This window comes from Bacillus rossius, chromosome 8, assembly GCF_032445375.1.
Source record: "Bacillus rossius redtenbacheri isolate Brsri chromosome 8, Brsri_v3, whole genome shotgun sequence".
NCBI classification, from domain to species: Eukaryota; Metazoa; Arthropoda; class Insecta; order Phasmatodea; family Bacillidae; genus Bacillus; species Bacillus rossius.
The window spans coordinates 46,843,851-46,864,152 of NC_086336.1; the positions used below are offsets into that span (position 1 = coordinate 46,843,851).

The window sequence follows — 20,302 nt, forward strand, 5'->3', positions numbered from 1 at the left end:
GTTGTCTAATGTTGAGTTTTCTCAGTAAATTTTATATTCTTGCTTTCCCCATCACAAAATACATTGCATTGCAGCTTCATTTAACTGCGGTGCCCCGCCTGTAAATAAGTACTTCATGTCAGTGAGATGATATATGAATATAAATCATAATTTATTAATTCTTGGAATGAATGATCCCGCCCAAATCTAGGGCTCACCGCCAAACATTTAAGGATTTATATGGTGTGCACAGCCATATAGAACTTACAGCTCCAATAGAAGAGAAAAAGGCTTGAAAATTATAATAAAACCTGGCATTGGATCTTTTTTCTACAAATTTTTTTTTAAATACTACCCATCTTGTTAAAATGTGTTCAAAAGTTAATATAAAGGTTCCCTTTTCCTCTGTAAACTTTGGTTCATACCATTCGCAAATGGTATGTGTGTTACACAATTCCGTTCTATCACTTCCGTCGCATTCATGAATGTACTCCAACCAGATGCCGTATTCGGAAAGCTAAAATGTTAGACATAAAATTTATCTGTATTCTGAAAGAGGATTAAAAAGAGAAGACTACGATGCTGTTCCGGTCCAACAGTGAAAACGAACCACAATCTAGCTTGAGAATTATTATTGAAGACAGGCTCTCATAAAAAAAAAAAAAAAAGTCCGCAGTTCCTTTTAGTGTCGTTACTCTATGGAGTGATCATGAATAGAGATTTAAGTTTTTTCATAGTTGGTGAAACTTCACGAAGTGATAGTGTGTTTATATTGTGTTTTATATTTGTAGGTCTTCATGTCTGCAATAAGTATGTATTTAAAGTTTAGTTATTGAAAAGGAAAATGTGGCGTTTAGTACGTCAGTGAATTCCATCAACTGATGTTCTGCTGCTCTCCGTTTTATTAAAATGTTTGGAAAATCAGGAAATGTTTTAAGGTATGGCCGTATTATTTAACGGGATATTGAATTTGATTTTAAATCCTGCATTTGGGCTTTCACCTTAGGTCAATTAAATTAAATTATAATTCAGTAAGTTTGCTGCAGTTGGGCACAAGCCCGGTAGCAAGTTTTCACTTTACTTCTCTCATTTTTCTCTCACAATGACGGTAAAACGTAACAATAATATATCACGGACCCGCAGAATTTTTACATTCCACTTCCGTCTACAGCAAGATTGAATGGTAATTAATAGTTTTGTATCACGTATCCAATTTATCCCTTGAGCTTGATGGCATGACCTTGTAAATATTGATCCGGTGGTACATGATGCTTGTTTTTAATTTAGTACCGTATGTGGAAAGATCGTGGACATAAAAAAATAAAATATCAGTACAAATAATTATGTCAGGTATTGTAAGGAAGGGGGTGGAATGGGCTCGAGAAGAGATGCTAGAGGTGAAAGATTCAAGAGATCTGTGGAGAAAACTACCAAAAAGAGGGGGGAAGTGAGTGAAAGGGGAGGACTCCTTGCCACAGAGTGAAAGCCCAATTGCGAGCATAACAATCAATTCAGTCCAATTTTAGAATATTTTTCTTTTGTATTTAACTTACTGTCAATTCATTATATATTACAAATTTTTGTTATGTCATGTCTAAAATCTTTTGACGTACTAAATTTAAAATAAAAAAGCCAGCAGCATATACTACAGGATTTAAATGTACAGTTTCATGCCATTAGTATCAAGGAATCAACTTGAATTTCATTGTTACAAAAAAATTAATTAAAATAATTGGGAATGCATGAACATAACACTGCCAGTATTCAATTATATAATATAAATTAAGCACGAGACATTCTTGTATGTGAAACAATTTTTAATATATTTAAAACATAAACAATAAGGCATTAACTGTGGCCAAATACTCAGGTTCTATTGGTCGCACAATGTGAAGTAAATGCAAAACCTGGGCATTCTGGGTCCTTGTCTGTTCCATGAGAGCTATCTCTGCGTAGGTGATCCATCTCGCCTTCCGTGTTATTGTAGAACGGGGCTTTGTTCTACCTAAACTACCTCATGCATACAAGTAAATCATTATGTTATTAACTTGGATGCGCCAGGGCAGTGGCTGTGGTCATTACAGCATGAACTTTGTGTGGTGAGGGGTTGTGGTGGGTTTTTGTACCCAACCACCGACATGATTCAATTTGTGAGCATATAGTCAATGGCCCCGGGGTTTGGAATAAACTACACTGACAATGCTCTGTAGGTGCTTCCTTACAAGAAAATAAGACTATAAAGTAAAACTCGCATTGCAGCTTTTCTGTAAATAAAATAATAAAATTTCAAAAATACTTTTTTAAACACTAAAGATGTTCCTCCATTTTCCCTGAAAAAGTGTTTCTGAATTCCTACTGATTTCTGAGAAATCATAGTTTATAGGTTACATTACAATATCTGTGTATTGATGCAATCTGCACAATTTTTCGGTTTTTCATGCAGGTCCTTGTGTTTATGTTTTTAGAATTAAGTCAAATATTGAGAATGGTTGATTAGGTTATGTTAGCTACACATTAAAAATACTTAAAACATTGTGGAGGGTTAGTTAGGTTAGTATATGTGCATTAAAAATACTTTGAAACATTTTACAAGTTGCTTATAAATTACCAGTTTACATTTTAGCTATCCATACCTAACCAACCGTTCACACAATTTCACAGTATTTTTAATGGAACTAATCTAAACGACCATTCTCACAATGTAACAAATTTGTAATATTTATACCAAACAAACACAAATGCGGCCTTGGAATGGTCTGTTGTGAATATTAGGGTTGCAGATTCTGTGATTCTCCATGTACATACCTATAAGAATGTAAAAAAATGGCAACTGCTACATCAATGCATAGGTATTATAATGTAAGCCATAAATAGTGATTTCTCAGTAACCAGTTGGAATATAAAGTCACTGTTTTCAAGATAAATGTAGGAACATTTCTAGTTTTCAAAAAAAGTATTTTCTGAAATTAATTTCTAGAAAAGCCATGATGTAAGAAAAATTCCGACTATAACATATCCAAATTCACCCTTGCATACTTAACTTGCGCTTGTGATGTACTATTGCAGGGTGCTTGCAGATAGGGAAAAATCTGGGAAGCAGGGAAAAAACGGGAAATTGAAAGTGTGTATTCAAAACTTGGAAAAAACAGGGATTTTGTCAATATCTTAAATACAAAATAGTAGCTTTGCGATGTAACTCTGTCCCAACACACTGCTTTGCACTACTCACTCATCCGCTGCGTCTTGACACCGTCCCCAATTCTCCGATCTTCGCACACGAAACCCGTCGCTTGTTGCCTGCTATTGCTTGCCAAGGAGTCACTGTATCCTCTTCACTCAATTGTATCGCACCAAGGACTCTCTGGTAACACCACCAGCCTCACACTCGCTCACCATTGTCACCACCAGCCTCTTTCATCTCACCTCTCCTGCCACGAGTCGGTGTTGACTTATATCCCTGCCAAGTCCCACCTTGGAGAGGTCTCATAGCCCTCAGAAGTTTCTTAATAGATTGTAGTTCTAAGTTCGATGCCCTGCAAGAGTAAACATACATTTAAAAATTTAAAAAAAAAAAATCACGTTTTTTGCCAACTAGCGCTGGCTACATTTTTGTAAGTGGTGCACCGCGGTGACGCAAACGAACAGATAAAGGTTATAACGTTTAAAAACGTCTTTAGAGAAAATTTACACATCAGACAACTTTGTATTTTCGTTAATTAAATAAGTAAGTGGTAATGTCTGAATAAATCTTAGATTTCTACTTTAAAATACATTGTTTTATACGGAAAAAAAATACCCACACAAAAAGCTTGGAATTTAATAGTGGGACCAAAAACATCATGCGACGTTACGCGAGAGGTTTTCTTATCCAAATTTTGACGCTCTAAAATATAGGTGTGACGATTATGCGTTAAAAGAGGGTACCTGTACCTACTTTTAAACTTAATATTTCTGACCTGTACTTTAATTTAATAATAACGTAAAATTTTACAGTTTGTAATAGAGGATAAATACTAAACACTGTACACGCATACAAACTACAGCATAGAACACTTGTACTATTAGTATATTAACCTATCTTAAATTATGTAAATGTTGATATCGTAAAAAAAAAATTTTAAAATTTGCAAAGGAAAAAAAAAGATTTTTTATATTTTCCAAATGGAAAATTTGCATCAGAAAATCATCTCACATCTCTATTGGTGATATTTTGGCACAGCCTGTCAAGTTTCCCTTGTGCCCTGCAGTGCTGCAGATTTGACGACTTACCGGTTCCGGACAGAGCAGGAGCTGCCCGAGAAAGGACAGAGGGAGTACAAGCCTTCCAACTCGTGGCTTGAAAGCGAGCAGTTGAAAACTGCCCTGGACGAGAGACTACAGCTTATTGCGGAGGAGAGAGTCAGCAGGTTGTAAGTATCAGTATTAGCGTCTAGTCAGCAGTGAAACTCGATATGATGACTTTATGATTAGAAAGCTTTGTTGTATGTGAAGGTGAAATTTTTTTGAGATAATGGTTTCAAATTCCTTGATTAACTTTACACTACCTTTGTTCAGTAGTTTTGATTTTTTTTTTTTTTTGTAAAAAGAGGTGGATATTTGGTTTTGGCTTGAAATTTGTCTGGTCTTAAAAAATATATAGTATCATTATGAAATAACTTTCTTTGTAATTAGAAGTGTGAGTAAAAAATTAGTTCAGGAAGAAAATAAAGTGAAAAATTGCACAAAAGAAATCTGTAGAAAGTCAGTTTTTTCTACCCACTTTTGCTCTATGCTTGACTAAAACCCATTGAAGGTCAGGTACATATCACCTCAGTCAGTAATGTTTCGGGTCAGTGGAACTGGTGTTCTAAACTCAAACTAGAAGAGATTTATCTGACTAACTTAAAAGAAAAGAAATAAAAAGTTCAGAACATCAAGTATTTAAATGAAACCCAGATTGCACATTTGTATAAATATTTAGGAATGAAGTGTGAATGTACTTGTAAATGGGTCGAAGTTTCAAGCTGTGTTGATCTCTGATACGTGTATGAAAAGCTAGAATTGTGCAGAATTAAGAGGTTCTTTTCTGATTTTCTTGCAGTGGGACACTTGCAAGGGCAGAATGGAATGAGCAGATGAAAGAGGCACTAGTAACTAGTGTGGTTGGTCGTCACTGGCAACTGTTTGGTCACGAGAGGAAGACAAGGATTTGGCTCTACCCGGAGGAGGCTTTGTTTCTCGTTGAGAGTGTGAGTATTACATAACATCCTTCTTTTTCAACTTGTATGTTCTTTACTAACAAAATAATATGCTTTGCCTTAGATCAGAACTAGATTATGTTTACACATACTTGTACATTGTAGGTATGCAGGAGCTGTCTTTTCGAATATTGTATAAAATGAAAATTGTTTTAAAGTGTACTGATAAACAAAGGGCACTGATTGGATTATGAAACTGTATTTATTATATTTTCTGTTTTTGCTGATGTATGTGATGTCCCTATGCAAGATACACTTACTATTATAAATGCTCCTCCAGAATAGTAAATATGTTCACACCATTACATTTCACGTAATGGGTTTTGGCTTTGTGGTATTTTTATGTGTGCCACATTTTAGCTGTGCTCATTGTTTGATATGCTGCGCAAGCCCATACATGCAGCGTAATAAATATATTAAAGAGTGTTGATAATGTGTGTTTGTTACAGGGATGCTTAGAGCTGATGTACAGTGGCGTGGCTGTGAGTGTTCAGCAGGCATACTGTATTTTGCTCAGTCCGAACACAAGCTGCACACTGAGTGAGTACCGCACGTACGCCCATCTGCTGCGCCACGGCTACAGAGTGCTACGCCACACCCCAGCCGCCAAGTCCGCACGTTCCGACTCAAAGTACGCCCTGTCTGGCGACTATGTTCAACTGAAGAACGAGCATGTGAAGCCGGTGATGGAGGTGGTAGATATTAGTGATGGCAGGCCCAGGCCCAAACGTTTTTCACACAGCTATTCAGAATCCTCTTCAGATTCCAACGTGCATGCCAGAAAGGAATTGTCATCCCTAGTGAAAAGTTCTTCTTTTGACCAAAGAGTTGAAACAAAGGCTGAAATAAGTGAAATAGCTTCTGTTGATAAGAAGCCTGTCTCCAAAGTGCCAACTGAAGAGGCAGATGTCACACTTGTATACGAGCAAAAAGGCCCTGTTATGCAAAATTGCTTGAAACCCAAAGGGTCTTTGGTTCTGTTTCCTGACTCTCCGATTGAACCACAAAGCTCCTCTCGAACAGTGAATGTAACTCCAATAGACATTGATGATAATGAGTTGGAAATAAGTTACGTAAATAAAAATGTGTCTGTTACCCTGTCTCCCCAGAAGAAAGAGAAGCAAGAGGTTGAGTCAACGAGCTTAGAGTCTGATGCTGATAAAGATGTGGCAGTGGAACCTGTGTCAGTTCAGTCGAGTGGAGAAAGTTCCAGCAGCAATTTAGGTGTTGAGTATGAAGAACAGTCAGGTACAGCAGAAGAAAATTCATTTTCAGAAGAAACCACACAGGGTGAGAAACATGATACAATCCGCAAGTATGGTCTAGACAGTGATGCAAATAAATCGCAAACCGCTGACGAAGTATCTTTGAACCATGGCTGTAGTAATGTTGAAGGTATTGCTGCGGAAGGAAAATTCCAGTCTGATGAAACCTGCCAGGACACACCAGAAGATTCTGGCCTTGTAACTGAAAATGAGAAACCTTTGGCTAGTAGTAATGGTGCCAAGTCACATAAAGAAAATGGTTTGGACAGTAACAGTGCCACGACATTGCATACAGTCGAGAAAACAACAAGTTACGTTGAAAAACTGATAGAAAATCAGAGCGCTGCACGGAAAACAGCATCCATTTCTGAGTGTGACTCGGTTGGAGATGATAAGGCCTTAATTGAACCTGTATCACTTGTTTTGGACAGTACGACAAATGGCATTTCTTTGGATGGTGTGACTGTTGAAGAAAAGAATGTTAATATGATTCAACCTGTGGTGAAGTATGAATGTGAGGACGTTATTGAAATACAAGAAAATAGTAATGACAGCTCTCATATTAGAATCTTAGGTAGCTTAAACCTAAGCAATCAAGAAATTCATTCAAATACCAGCATAGTAAAAAACGAATGGCAGCAGAGGACACCCAAGCGAGAGGAAGTTGATATCGAAATTATTTGCGACACTGCAGAAGACAAAGGAAGATTTGGGAATATCAATCAAAAGCGAAATACAGGCACAAATAATTATACTAATAGATATAAAAATACTGCAGCAATTGGTTGGAAGCGATCTGCCAGTTCAGTTAGCCTCAAACCAGATGTAGAGGTACTTCCTTTGCAAGAGTCCAGTTGTAGCACTTCAGCTGAACACGTGGGCGTCCATCGAGTAAATACAACTCGTAAGCGAGGCTACGAAGAACCAGATATTGACATCAAAGAGGAGTGTTCCAGTGCTAAAAAACAGCTGCTGAACACGAACAACTGGTCGCAAGACAGTCTCGAAGCAGTCGAAACAAAGCCTTCCTGTAGCCAGGAAGTGAATGTAATAAACCTGGAGGAGGAAGAGGGAAGGCTGACCTTAGCACAGATGAAAGCGGTTCTAGATGCCATCCCCAGCATAGAGAACAAGTTCACAATCCACGTCCAGGCCCCGAAGCAAGATCTCTTGCCCCCGAACGTCAAGCCAAAACAGAAGGACTACTACATCCAGCTGTGGCGGCTGAAGGCTGATGGGTTCGGCGGGGGGCCTGGGCGAAACAACGTGTACTACGGTAACAGAATGCCGCCTTCGCAGCCGGTCAGGCCGCCCCGTGTGCGCCCGGATAATGATGGGAGAATCAACCCCTGGCTGCCGGCTGCGACATTTCAGCCGCAAATACCCCCGCTGATGGGCTGCGGCCCCGGCCTGTTGCCACACCCGATGTTCGCCCAGGCAATCATGATGGCCCAGAGCCTAGCCATGGCACAGTCCATGGCGATGAACTACAACTATCGCATGCCAAATCGCTTCTTCAGGGGTCGCTACTTGCACAGGCCTTACTTCAGAAGAGGTTACAAGCGTAGGTACAACAGTAACGTTCGCAACCCGCCCTACCACAGAAATTATGGGCAGGGTAATAACTCATACCAGTTTTCGAGAAGCCCGGCCAACGAAGATTCTTCTGACTCACAGTCTCGTTCCCAAGGCACGGCCCCTGTGCCTGTGCAGAATCTGAAAACTCCCGACGGCAAAGCCATGCCTATTGTCATCGATATTGATGATGAACCAAGCGAGAAACAGGGCTTGACTGTGGACAGCGATAATGAAGTTATAGAGTGCTTTGAGGTCACGCCCTCTGGGCAAGGGAGAAATAGTTCGAGAAAGAAGCCCAGGAGAGGTGAGAACAGATATTTTGCACCGTCAAGGAAGTTTCGCGAACGAGCTGAGAAGATGTGGCATGAAGAGCGGACCGAAATACTGAAAATACCTGCTGCGCATATTGCAGATAGAACTGCAGTTGGCTCCATGAAGTATGGGCGGGAAAGCATAGAGGTGACTCTTAGCAGTGATGAAGAGCCTTTGGATGACATCATGTTTGAGCATGGATCCCTGGATGCTGTGGACGAGTTTAGTACAGACATTGTCCCTTGTCTACTACCTGAGAACTGTCAAAGCGTAGGTGAGTAAGAAATGCCTGTTCTACAAGTTGTAGCACATATATGTTCACGTTATCTGGTTCTATATATGTTATAAATAAAGGTGAGGCATAGGAACCAAGTGTTTTTTGATTGGGTAGTACTCAGCCATTAGAAAATAGTGGCGTGCGCGGTTAGTTACCATCTATTTCTTGACTGAAAAAATTTGTTGTTCAGTTGTCATTATGGTCCCGTGGTTGTTAGAGCAACACATATTTACATATTATCGTTTTGTTAGGAGTGGTAAGACTGTGACTGCGGTACAACGTGAATTCCGCCGTAGATTCAAATTCAATTGAAATGACTCTGTTCCCATCTGAGACACAATCTTATATTGGGTTAGTAATTTTGGAACAGGAGGCTTAATAATGGAAAAAATCCACCCAGCCGTCAACATACTATGCGTACTCCAGAGAACGTTGAAAAGGTTAGACCAACGGTTTCCAAAAGGTGTTACGCGGATCCCTGAGGTTTTGTGGCAGGGTCACAGGGGTTCAGTAAGTCAGGACAAAAGTTGTATAAAGTAGGCACAATTATTGTTAAATAACTTTCTTTGAAGGAGCTGTAGTTTCGTCAAAAAAGTCAATCATAGGGTTCCTTGGCCGAAAAAAATTGGGAACCGCTGGGTTAGACAAGCGATACCGCGAAGCCCACGCTGCTCTGCTTGTCGTCATTCAGCTGAACTTCAAATCAGCAGTCGTACTGTAAGACGGATTTTGCATGGTGAATCACGTTTTCACCCATATAAAATAGCAGTTGTGCAGGAATTGAATGTAAGAGATTACCCCCAACGCTGGAATTTTGCACAACAAATGCTTGAACTTTATGAGCAGAATGAAAACATGTTGATAATGAGTGATGAAGCCCATTTTCACCTTAATGGGTCCGTCAACAGACAAAATTGTCGGTACTGGGCTGACGACAATCCGCGAGACTTACGTGAAAAACTGCTTCGTAGCCCTAAGGTAACAGTTTGGTGCGCGTAGGGAAAATTAGGCGTCATTGGTCTCTGTTTTTTTTATTAAGAAAATGGGGTTACAGTTACTGTTGTATCTGAGCGTTACATTAATATGGTGAACACCTGATTTACAAAGAAGATGTGTGGATCTTCAAGATTTTTGGTTTCAACAAAATGGAGCCACGAACACACCGCCATCTATGGCTGTTCTTCGTCATCTGTTTCCGAACGGTCTCATTTCGAGATTTGGTGACGTTCTATGGCCTCCTCTGTCCCCTGACTTGTCCATATGTGATATTTTTTTATGAAGGTACCTCAAGTCATGTGTTTACGAGGCCAAACCTTGTACGTTATATGAATTGAAGGAAGAAATCCGTCGAAAAAACACTCATATTTACAGAGACCTGCTGGAAAGAGTGGAGGCCACTTTTTGTAAACACTTCAACAATGCTTCACAACACTCCAACGAAAACCGACAACACGTGCCAGGTTCATGAATATTTTAAAATGCTTTGTTCTAACATAAATAGTTCTACCAATAAATCATTTTTAGAGAAAAAACTAGCAATGTTATTATTATTATATTATAAACACTTGGGTTCTATGCCCCAGTCTATAATCAGTAAATTAAATATTGTCTCATTTAATAGTCAGGGTCATTGACTTTTAACCTAAAAAATGGGGTTAGAAAAAAAACTTTTTTTTAAAGTCAAACAACCTGTTTTTTTTGTTTAGGCCAAGTTTTTTGCTTTAAACCAGCTTTTTTTTTTTTTAATTGCATTAGTTATTTTCAGCATGTTCAAGTGAAATCCATACAACACACTTTCTGCCACTCATGTTGGACCAGAAAAGTTATAACATCAAATAACTGAATTCCAGAAAATCCGCACATCTGACTGGGACTTAACAACAGAAAGGGTTATTTCCCGCAGGAAGAGTATTCTCCATAGAATAGGTGTTTCCCACAGAATAGGGATTTACAGTAGAATCGGGGATTTCTCACAGAATAGGAAATTTTTTTAATAAATTTATTTCTTCTTTTTTTTTTTTTTCACTCTATCTACAATTCACTATTAAATTTAATTTTACAGGAGTTTTTAGCTGGATATAATTTAAAATTTATTCAGATAATTTAAATGATGATCTTAATTAGTATATAACTTTCTGTTCCTGTAAATCACAAGAAACATTAATAAGCTAACTTTTGTTGCTATTAAAGTTGAATTGGACCTTTTATTTAAAAAAATATTAAGACATTCTATTTAAAAATACATTATTTAAAAAAAACTTTTTTTTTTTGTTTTTTTATAAAAATTACTTTGTTTAAACTGTAGTTTAAACCAGCCAGCCCTGCTGGAAAGTATCAATTCTGCAATCCATTTAATTCTCAAGGGTATGTTCCCAAATTGCGACTGACTGTCAATTGTGTAAAAATATGCGTATCTGCAAGCTGAAAAATGTATCACATAAATAATGAATAAGAAGCTGGAAAGTTCAGCGTAGGCTCGAATCTTAATATTGACAGTTAATTTTTATTTTTATTCTCATTTCAGATACTATACTGTCCAGGCTACAGATTTTCCAGCAGGTGGACAAGCCTAGGAACATGGTGTCTGCTGTCAGTCGCAGGCAGCTCAGGGTCACGTTTGACCTGTATTTGCCGAGTGTGTCGTTCCGGAAGACCACGCCGGGCCTCCCTGACTACAGGGTCATGGTGTTCAGGTGAGCTATGTTGCGATTGCTTCACATCAGCTGGTAATGTGTATTGTGCAAATGTTACAGGGATCAACATTATTAAAATTATTTAATTATTTTAGTCTGCAAACTGTTGTTACACTCCAGACCTCCGGCTAGCTCAAAAAATTGGTCTGGAGTGCACACACATGAATACTTGAAGAAATTAGTTGGGTGCTGAAAATATTTAAGTTTAAAAAAAAATGTCACTGTCGATGATTGATTGGTTAAATAGTCTCTCGAACACAAATTGATTTTAACTGTTTCTTAATTACCCATTATGAAAAATTTACACGTCACAGTGGCCGCCATCTTCCAACTCGAAAAATACATGTCGAAACTACAAACTGGTCGCATAAAACATTTGCACTTACTCCAAAACTCAAATTTACTGGTTATGGAATGTATATTAAATGGAAAAATTAATCACTCTTCGCAAGTAAATCCCTCACAATATAAGACGAAGGACTCCGTCCTCTGAACAACTCGATTATAGTTTTGGGCTGTTACCAACGGCTGTGGTAAAACAAATTCTAAATAAAAGGACCAAAAAGGTTTCAAGTTATTGTATTAATTATGAACCATTGCTCAAAACACAACCTCTCGGTACCTCACACAGATGCTGACTGACTCCTTGGCCACCATTTGTCCTCCCAAGAGTAAAAAGGGTGCTCATGTGACGTAATTTCTGAAAAATTGCAAAAATGCACAGAAAAGAATTGGCCAATACTATGTGTGTCTCTCTCTTTCTCTCTCTCACTCTTTTTCTCTTTCTCTCTAATGCTTACGTAACTGGCAAACTATTGTCTCAGCTAGCTTTCAGACAAAGAGCCATAGCAAAAAGAAAAAAATGAAAAGAATAAGCGAAAGCACACGAAAACTTAAATTAGTGAGCAAAATTAAGTTTTAAATACCTTTATCACAATAAGGTAAATAAACTATCAGACACAGGAGAAAAAAATGAATTAAAGTAAATATTAGCCAACAAACACAGTCCTAATACACAATTACTGCTCAAAAGTACAAACAGCTATTTATTTACATAATGATAGAAAAGGTAACCAAGTACATATTATATATATGATCCAGCAACATAATAAATTGTTATTAAAACTGTCCTAACAAGTGGAGAGGGCTGTAGTCTATGTTGTTACACTCTCTCTGAAATTGCTTGCAGTGGAAAATTTAGAAGTGCATTTGGTTTACAAGGTATGACAAACACATTTATTATGATTTTACTAATTAAGTTTGTAGTGAACTGACCCTATTAGTTAGGGAACAGTCTCAGGAAATAACTAAAGTATTACTTCAAAAATACTTATAATAAATTTTATATTTAGCTTTGATAGTCAAATAGTTAATTAAAATACAGTATGACCTCTTGCAGTATTACATGCTGCTTATTTAATGTTTAAGTAATTTTAAAGTTCTGCCAATAATTTTTTAAAAATTTAGTTTAGGTTGAAACAGTATTTATTGTTATGAAGAAAGCTATTTTTGACCTCAACCTACGTAATGCACATTATATTGCCATCTTTGTATGATACTTCAAACAAATAAGTTAAAAGTTTTAAAATATACGTTGCTGATGTGAGACAATACACACTTCGATAACTAACTTGGTAAGAAAAATATTTTCTGTACGCACTCAGAAATATAACCCAGCGTGATTAAAAACAGGATCAGATTAACTTGCTCATGTACTTGATCATTTCAAGTTGACCCCTGTGTGATCTTAGAGTAAGTTGAGTAGATCTGATGAGAAACACACAAAGAGCTGGAGAAAATATAAGGATACCGTATTTAATCGCATAATGTCCGCCATCGTATAATGTCCGCAAATTTCTTTTTAAATACTTGAAATGGAATTTTTAAAAATCCGCATAAAGTTCGCACCAGACAAAGTAACCTTGGCCACCCTTGAATGGCACAGTAACGGACGGGATGGAAATTTACCGACGCTGTCAACAATGCTTTGACCTTGAATTGTTCATTTCTCCGGAGCGGTCGCTGAGAGGGTTTGTAGTGTGCTGAAACCGTCCGGACTCAGAAACTCGTACTCTACTGCACAGCTTCCTGCGACGTCACGCGAGTTGCAAGGGGATGGGCTATATATAGCACAAGCCAGTACACGTCCCACGCGCAGACGTGCGGACAAAGCAGCTGAAACTCACACTACGTCACAAAGTAAGATGTGATACGCAACGTAAAGAAAACGTCAGCTGTAACAGAATGGACATACATAAATTCTTGCATGTCAGGAAGACAAGGCTCTACTTTGTTTTTGTTAAAAATTCCTGCTCAGCCTTTTCCACGCTCTGCAGTCCTTCCCCCGCTTCAGTCAAGCAGGGCAGGAGGGGACTCGCATGCACAGACGTCTGCCTGTAACTTTTTTTATACACACAGTGGGCAAGGGACAGGGAGGGAGGCTCGCCGGCGCCGGCTAATGCAGACATTAGACATCTGCCCCGTGCCGTTAGTGGTTATCTCAATGAAAGATTAAAAAAATATCTTTTCACGCAAAGCGTTTATTTTGTGTAGGCTGGCTACGGCTTCTGAACGTAAGAGCGCACACGCGAGTGAGAGAAGAAAAAAAAATTAGTGGTGTCTTCCACTAATCGCCGGCACCCAATTATCTCGACACCTGTCACATTTCTCACGTCCACTGCAGAGGGTCGCCAATCACCAGCGCTCTGCGAAGTAGTGTGCCGCCGTTAATATTTTTCAACATCAGGGTACTAATAAACTAATTATGAGAGAACAATTTTTTTAGTCTACACAAAACATGTAAAATTTTGAGGAAAAATATTTTTTTTCGGGCTTCACCTCATAATGTCCGCACCCTATTTTTTTTGTCAAAAATGTAGCAAAATTACTGCAGACATTATGCGAGTAAATATGGTATTTAAAAATACTTAAAGTGAAGCAGTTAATTTATTTGTCAAGACTATAGAAAACATTACCAAAGAATGTTTTAACAAATTAAATTAATCGGCCAATAAAAATGTGTGTAGTAAGTAATCAGTTTGATACATATGATGAAAATTAATTAATTATGGTTTTGTTTACAATATATTATAAATAAATTTATGAAAACTCTCTTTTAAAAACTGAATGTTTATTTTTTTTAATATAGCATTAAAACTTATTCTCGGTTTTGAACTGCCTCCTGTTTAAATAATTATTTTTTTAAGGAAGTATACTCATTTGCAAACTAAATGGTTACATAACCACTCATGATCAATTAAACTCCATCACACGACAAAGTAACCCAACGCGTTGGGTTTCGCAAAGGCAATTTGGAGGCAAGGTCATTGTTGTTGCTGTATGTTGCAGTATGTTGCTGACAGATGTATGTATGTTCGTTGCTGCTTGGCTTTGGTAAAACCAATTATTTATTAGTCCTGTATGGATTTCCTGTTTAGTTTGTGGACTGAAAATTTGTCCTGCACTTGCATAGCGAAATAATGTTACCATTTTGTTCTGCTTTAGCCAGGAGCAGTTTGTCTCTCACTACGAGCAGTCTATGCCAACTCTCGGAGAAATTTCGTGGGCCTTGAAGGACTTTGACGACAGTGTTCCTTTGCTGTTGGCGCACGTGAATCCTGACTGCATTCAGTTTACTCTCTTCGCAAGAATTGATCTCCCGGTTGCCCCAGGGATTGTGTGTGACGTCCTTTAAAAAGATATGTCGTTGATGTGAAATGTTTTGTTTACACATATTGTTGTATGTATTTTGTACGTATGATTTCCTGCTCAGTTTTTTCCATTTAATTTTCTTCATGCTTCTATGTTATTTATTCATTTATATACAAGTGTCCAGACATTTAATTTTTCAGTTAATATTGTAAGTTTCTCTTAGTGAAGCATTTTCAAGAAAGAAACGAAATATAAACTAAATGTGATAAATATAACCGTATAAGAAAATAATAACATATTCAAGAATAAACCAAGGAGGTATCAGAATGTCAGGTGTTTGGCATTGTAAAAAAAAACTGTTTTAACGATTAAACATGTTTTTAAAACCATTTTAAATGTGCTTTTTAATGTTTATTAAATACTGAAGAAAAGCATATATTTTTTACATTACTTGTATTATTTGAGTTTGATATCTGTGGGAAATGAAATCACAGAATAATAATTTCCATTTGTCTTTTAACCCATAAAGTAGCCATAATCATTGAGTGGTCAGATCACTCGTATACTTCCACTAAGACAATATGGATTTGATTCCCGGCGGAGTAAATCCTGGAATTTTTGCAAGTGGCAATATTGATGCTTGTTGGTAGAATTTCTCAAGTACTTCCATTTCTCCCACGTATTCATTCCATCAATGCTCCATTAGTATGTATAATTACTGCCAGTGGGCTGCATAACTCTAAAAAACCAAAATTAATACATATTTAATCGTGTCATATTGTTGATTCAATTTTCGACTTGCAGGTGCCGTTCGATGTGTGCACAGCAACCACAAATAATTTTCTACACAGCTTTCTATAATATTTAAGTATCAGTAAAAAAAAAAAGGGATTGTTGTTTTAATAACTGATTTCAATTAACTTTGATTCGTTTGATGAGCATATGAGGTGTCATGTAGCAGTTAAGTGAAGAAACTTAATACATACGGTAATGTTTTGCAGGTATTTTTTTTATCTAACTTGTGGCTGGAATTTTTGCCAGAATGTTTAAATGTTTGTATTTCCTACGTTTTTTCATTACTTGCGCTCCTATGCATAACAATATTACTATGCCAAATGCATGTTAACACCAGGGTGAGTGCTGTTCATGGAAGTCACAAAAGTGTCGAGAAATAAATGGTAATGGTGCTGAAAGTCTTGGAATTTTTATTACCAGCAGTATTTACGTACTTGAAATGTTTTTTTTTTTCAATGCCTCACATCACTTTACAGTCATGCATTAAATTTAAATAGTGGGAGACTGTCCATTCCCATCATGTGGAAATTATCTGTGATAAGGTTTCAGCTTTCTGCAAAATAGTTCTATCTCTTTTCTGATTATTTTATCTGAAAGTGACCATGTGATACAAAATAGTTGTTGGAAAATTGTATTTAAAGGTCATGAAAAAGTCCTGAAATTGGTTCACCAGGACACCCTTATTGGCAAAGACAGATGTTTGCTAGTTTTTGGGTTGCAAGTTAGAAAACAAAGAACTTTTATGGTTAGGTGTATTTTTTTTTTTTCAAAAATCAGTTTAATATTTTATTATCGTTGTGCATGCTTTAATAGTGATTGCAGGAAAAATATTAAAGAGCAGATTGTGTGTGAAGTTGACAGCCAATTGCTAACAAACGTGTGGTGGTGGCAGCAGGCCAACTCAACCATTCCCTTGACAAGCAGTCAAACTGGCAGGGTGATGCTCATTGCTGCCTTGTATTGAGTAATAGTTTCATAGCTGAAGAAAATTGTGGTAATTAATCTTACATCACAGGAGATAATTTTATTAGTTCAGTATCAATAATATTGGTACCAATATTTTATAACTTTAATAACGTGATGTAACTGACCTGTCATTACAGTAATAGTCGTGTAAAGCTGAAATTATGAAATAATTTCAGGAAATTTTGTTGTAAACTGGTAGAATCCTAAAATATTGACTTCATATTTATAAAAAAAATGGTTCCATCATTTACGCTTAAGTTCATAAAAAAGATTGCTAAGAAATACTTGTAGCTTTCTTAATATGTACAGTGAAAGCTCTTAAATCCAGCATTCTATGGTTCTGCTTTTTTCTGTAATGCAGCAGGAATCGAGTTGCTCGTATACAGATTTTTTTTTTGTGTGTATTCTGACTGTTTACCTTGGCCACCTGGTCGCACTACTGCGCTGCTGGCGTTTTTCCGTTTTAAAGCAGCTTACATTTCCCATTTCTCCAGTAGTTTTACATCATGATTTTTTTAAGATGACCAGTGCTCATCTATATTGTAGCTTTCTACAAAGCAACTTATAACTCTTTTTAAGTACCGTATTTACCTGAAAAAATACTGCGACTCTGAACTTTTATGGGGTTAAGTCACAATTCAGAAACGGAAATAAAAATTATTTTCAATCAGTAAATTTTTTACCATATTTACTTACAGCTTTTTTGGTGCAACTTTTTTCAGAAGAGTGATTTGCATAGTTTTTTTTAAACAGCAAGTGTTAATTAGAAGATAAAAAAAAGGGCAGCAATTAATAGGGAAAAGATTTTTATGGCAGTAGTTCATAAGCCATTTGGCAAATATTTTTGTGTTGTATGTGGAGGTCATCAGGAAATGTGGGAGGAGTGGAAAGGGGGGGGTGGGCTGCAATGGCTCAATGGCTAGCAGCAACAATCAAAAGGATTGTCTTGTCTCATGAGTCACGCCCCTCCCCCTCCCCCTCCCCCTCCCCCTCCTCCTCCTCCTCCTCACCGCACCTTAAACAAGATGCGGACTAAAGTGACATAAGTGACTTAGTTCTCAGGCAGATTGTGTGTTGTTTTTCAAATAAGTGGAGGTTCAGAAAGCAGTAATTACCAGCTGTCTAAAGTGTCTTAAAAGGTGTAGTTATGAGGCAGAGCATTTTTTTTTTCCAATTATAGCTGTCCCTGTTGCTGTAAATTCACATCTTCCAGCTGCAAGATACAAGTTTGTAACTATAATGCAATTCTTACTTTTGGGGTTTATTATCTCTAGTACTAACCATCACATTATATTCATGTAAATACATGTACATTACATTGGAGTCTTGATAATTCTATCCCTGCTGGTTCAAACGATTTTAGGGTGAAAAGTATTTAAATAAACAAAATTTTTGTATTTTAAAAACTATTTTAGATGTGTTGATGCAAATATCTGCATGTTTAGTGATGACGTGCTTTTTAAAGTGTTGCAGGCTGTTTTATATGATAACCAGGGGTGAATATTCCATGGAATCAAGAGACCCATCAGTTTCCCTACTTTCAGGATGGGTAAAATGCCTTTTTAATTATATTCTGAATTGGTTATTCAAACACTTCATTTCAGTAGAATAACTAGTTTTCAAAAAGACATACTTAATTTACATTCTTTCCTCACTCAGCTATTAAATTTAGCGAAACATTTTCTGTTGTCCTCTTCTCACACTGAAACTGAAATCCCTGCTATCTTTGCATATTCCAATTCTACCTGAAGCCACATGGCTGGAATGAGAAACCAGACCAGCGCTCTGCTTCCCTTGCGCCAACATTAAATACATGTATAACACGAACTAATCCGTTTTTAAAGACTCGTGTGTTGTGAAAACATTGTCTTTGTAACAACTTACTACAGCAAATGTCTTCAAGATCCTTAATACGTGAAATGGATTGGGAAAATTAGTGAAATGTAAACTGGTAGGTCATGTGAATCTTACAGTGCAAGGGAACCAATGGTTGGTTTTGCTTTCTCGAGCTATTCAAGAAAAGGAGGGGAAATAAGGGATGGAACAGAAGGGTGAGGAGGAGAATAGTGTGTGCAGGCAGGAGAGAGAGAGAGAGACACGTCTGTAGACACAAACATATTCGACCAGTGCTGCCGTGGATTGTGCGCTTGAAAATTTGCTCTCTAAATCTTATAATAGTAAGAAATTTGAAGATGACAGTTCCTTAATTTTCAACTTAAGACCAGCTCCTTACATTATGCATATGTATACTAAATCAAAAATCAGGAATTTCAAAAGATGTTTTGAAATAAGATTTTACAGCTCTTATAAATGCCTTACGTGTTGGGAACAAAACTTACATTTACTTGATGGGCTTTGTTCAATGTGCTGTAATGAGAGAGGATACAATTTAATAATGGGATTATTTATTATTGTGGCATTGTGTAATGTACACATTTGTATATGTATGTATTTGTGTGTGTTTCGAAGTTGTTCTTTACTTAATTGTAAAAATTACACTTCCGCACATTTATATTATTAACAATTTGAATTATAATAAAACAGGATAATAGTTTTAAAAAAAAACCAAGTTAGGTATCTTAAAAATTGAACTTTTTACTGATGTGAAAAATCATGGTAAAAATGTTGGTTCCTCTACTTTGAAAACCACCCTTCATTCCTGGTGATAACTTACTGCTTATATGATCGTACTGCATTACAGCAATTACTTGATTAATCTGAAAATATGTAATCTTAACATGTCTCAGCACAGATTAATTCTGATTAGTGGGAGTCCACGGTACAGTTGCTCTGTGTATTAATTTTTATTTAGAACTATATTGATGTTTGATAATCTGGCAAGATTGCTAATCTGGCTTAGCCGTGGTCCCATACATGCTGGAAGGAAGGCCTTTCACTATAGTTTGAATTATGAGCTGACAAGACACCCTGTAAGAATTAAAAATAAATGGCATAGTTACTTATAATAGGGTTATGTACATCATAAAGAAAGAAATTTACATTCTTATTAAAAAGGCTTGGTTTGTAGTAAATATGAAAGTTGTACATGATAATATATTATGAAATAAAATGTCTGTGGCACTTTGAATATTTGTTTTTATAAAGTTTTTTTTTCTTCTACCAAACAAGTCCATATGTAATGTTAGCCTGAGCATTTACAGAAAGCAACAAATAATGTTTGGTTAACTATTTTCTGTAACATTTGTCTTCAAGCACTTTATTGTTAGTACATCAAAAAAAAAGTAGTTTTTCCTAGATCTTAAGAAACCTGGGGTTTTTCAGTGTGTTGGAAAATCCTAATTTTTATCTATCAATGCTGTTCTAAAAAAAAATTATTGTATGAAGGCTTTATACAAATGGTTAATCCAAATCCTTTTAGTTCATACTATGAGAGAAATAAAAATTTATCTTTAAGTTCATGAAGAACATGAAAAATAAGAACTTGTTCAGGAAAAAAACCTTATAAAGTAAAATATTTTTTGTATATAAATTTATTTCAAATCATAACAAAAAAACAGGAAACAACAGAAGCAAAATAAATTAGGAAAC

The 20,302-nt window shown here is 36.7% G+C and overlaps 1 protein-coding gene across 1 annotated transcript; it reads left to right on the plus strand.

The window, feature by feature from the left end:
- The first annotated feature begins 712 nt into the window (after positions 1 to 712).
- LOC134534861 (uncharacterized) lies at positions 713 to 19,841 on the plus strand. Its single transcript, XM_063373502.1, has 6 exons — positions 713 to 917; positions 4,227 to 4,388; positions 5,060 to 5,207; positions 5,666 to 8,645; positions 11,173 to 11,341; positions 14,846 to 19,841. Exons 1-6 carry the CDS (start codon positions 889 to 891, stop codon positions 15,033 to 15,035), a joined length of 3,678 nt encoding a protein of 1,225 aa, XP_063229572.1. The 5' UTR covers positions 713 to 888; the 3' UTR covers positions 15,036 to 19,841.
- The last annotated feature ends 461 nt before the right edge of the window (positions 19,842 to 20,302 follow it).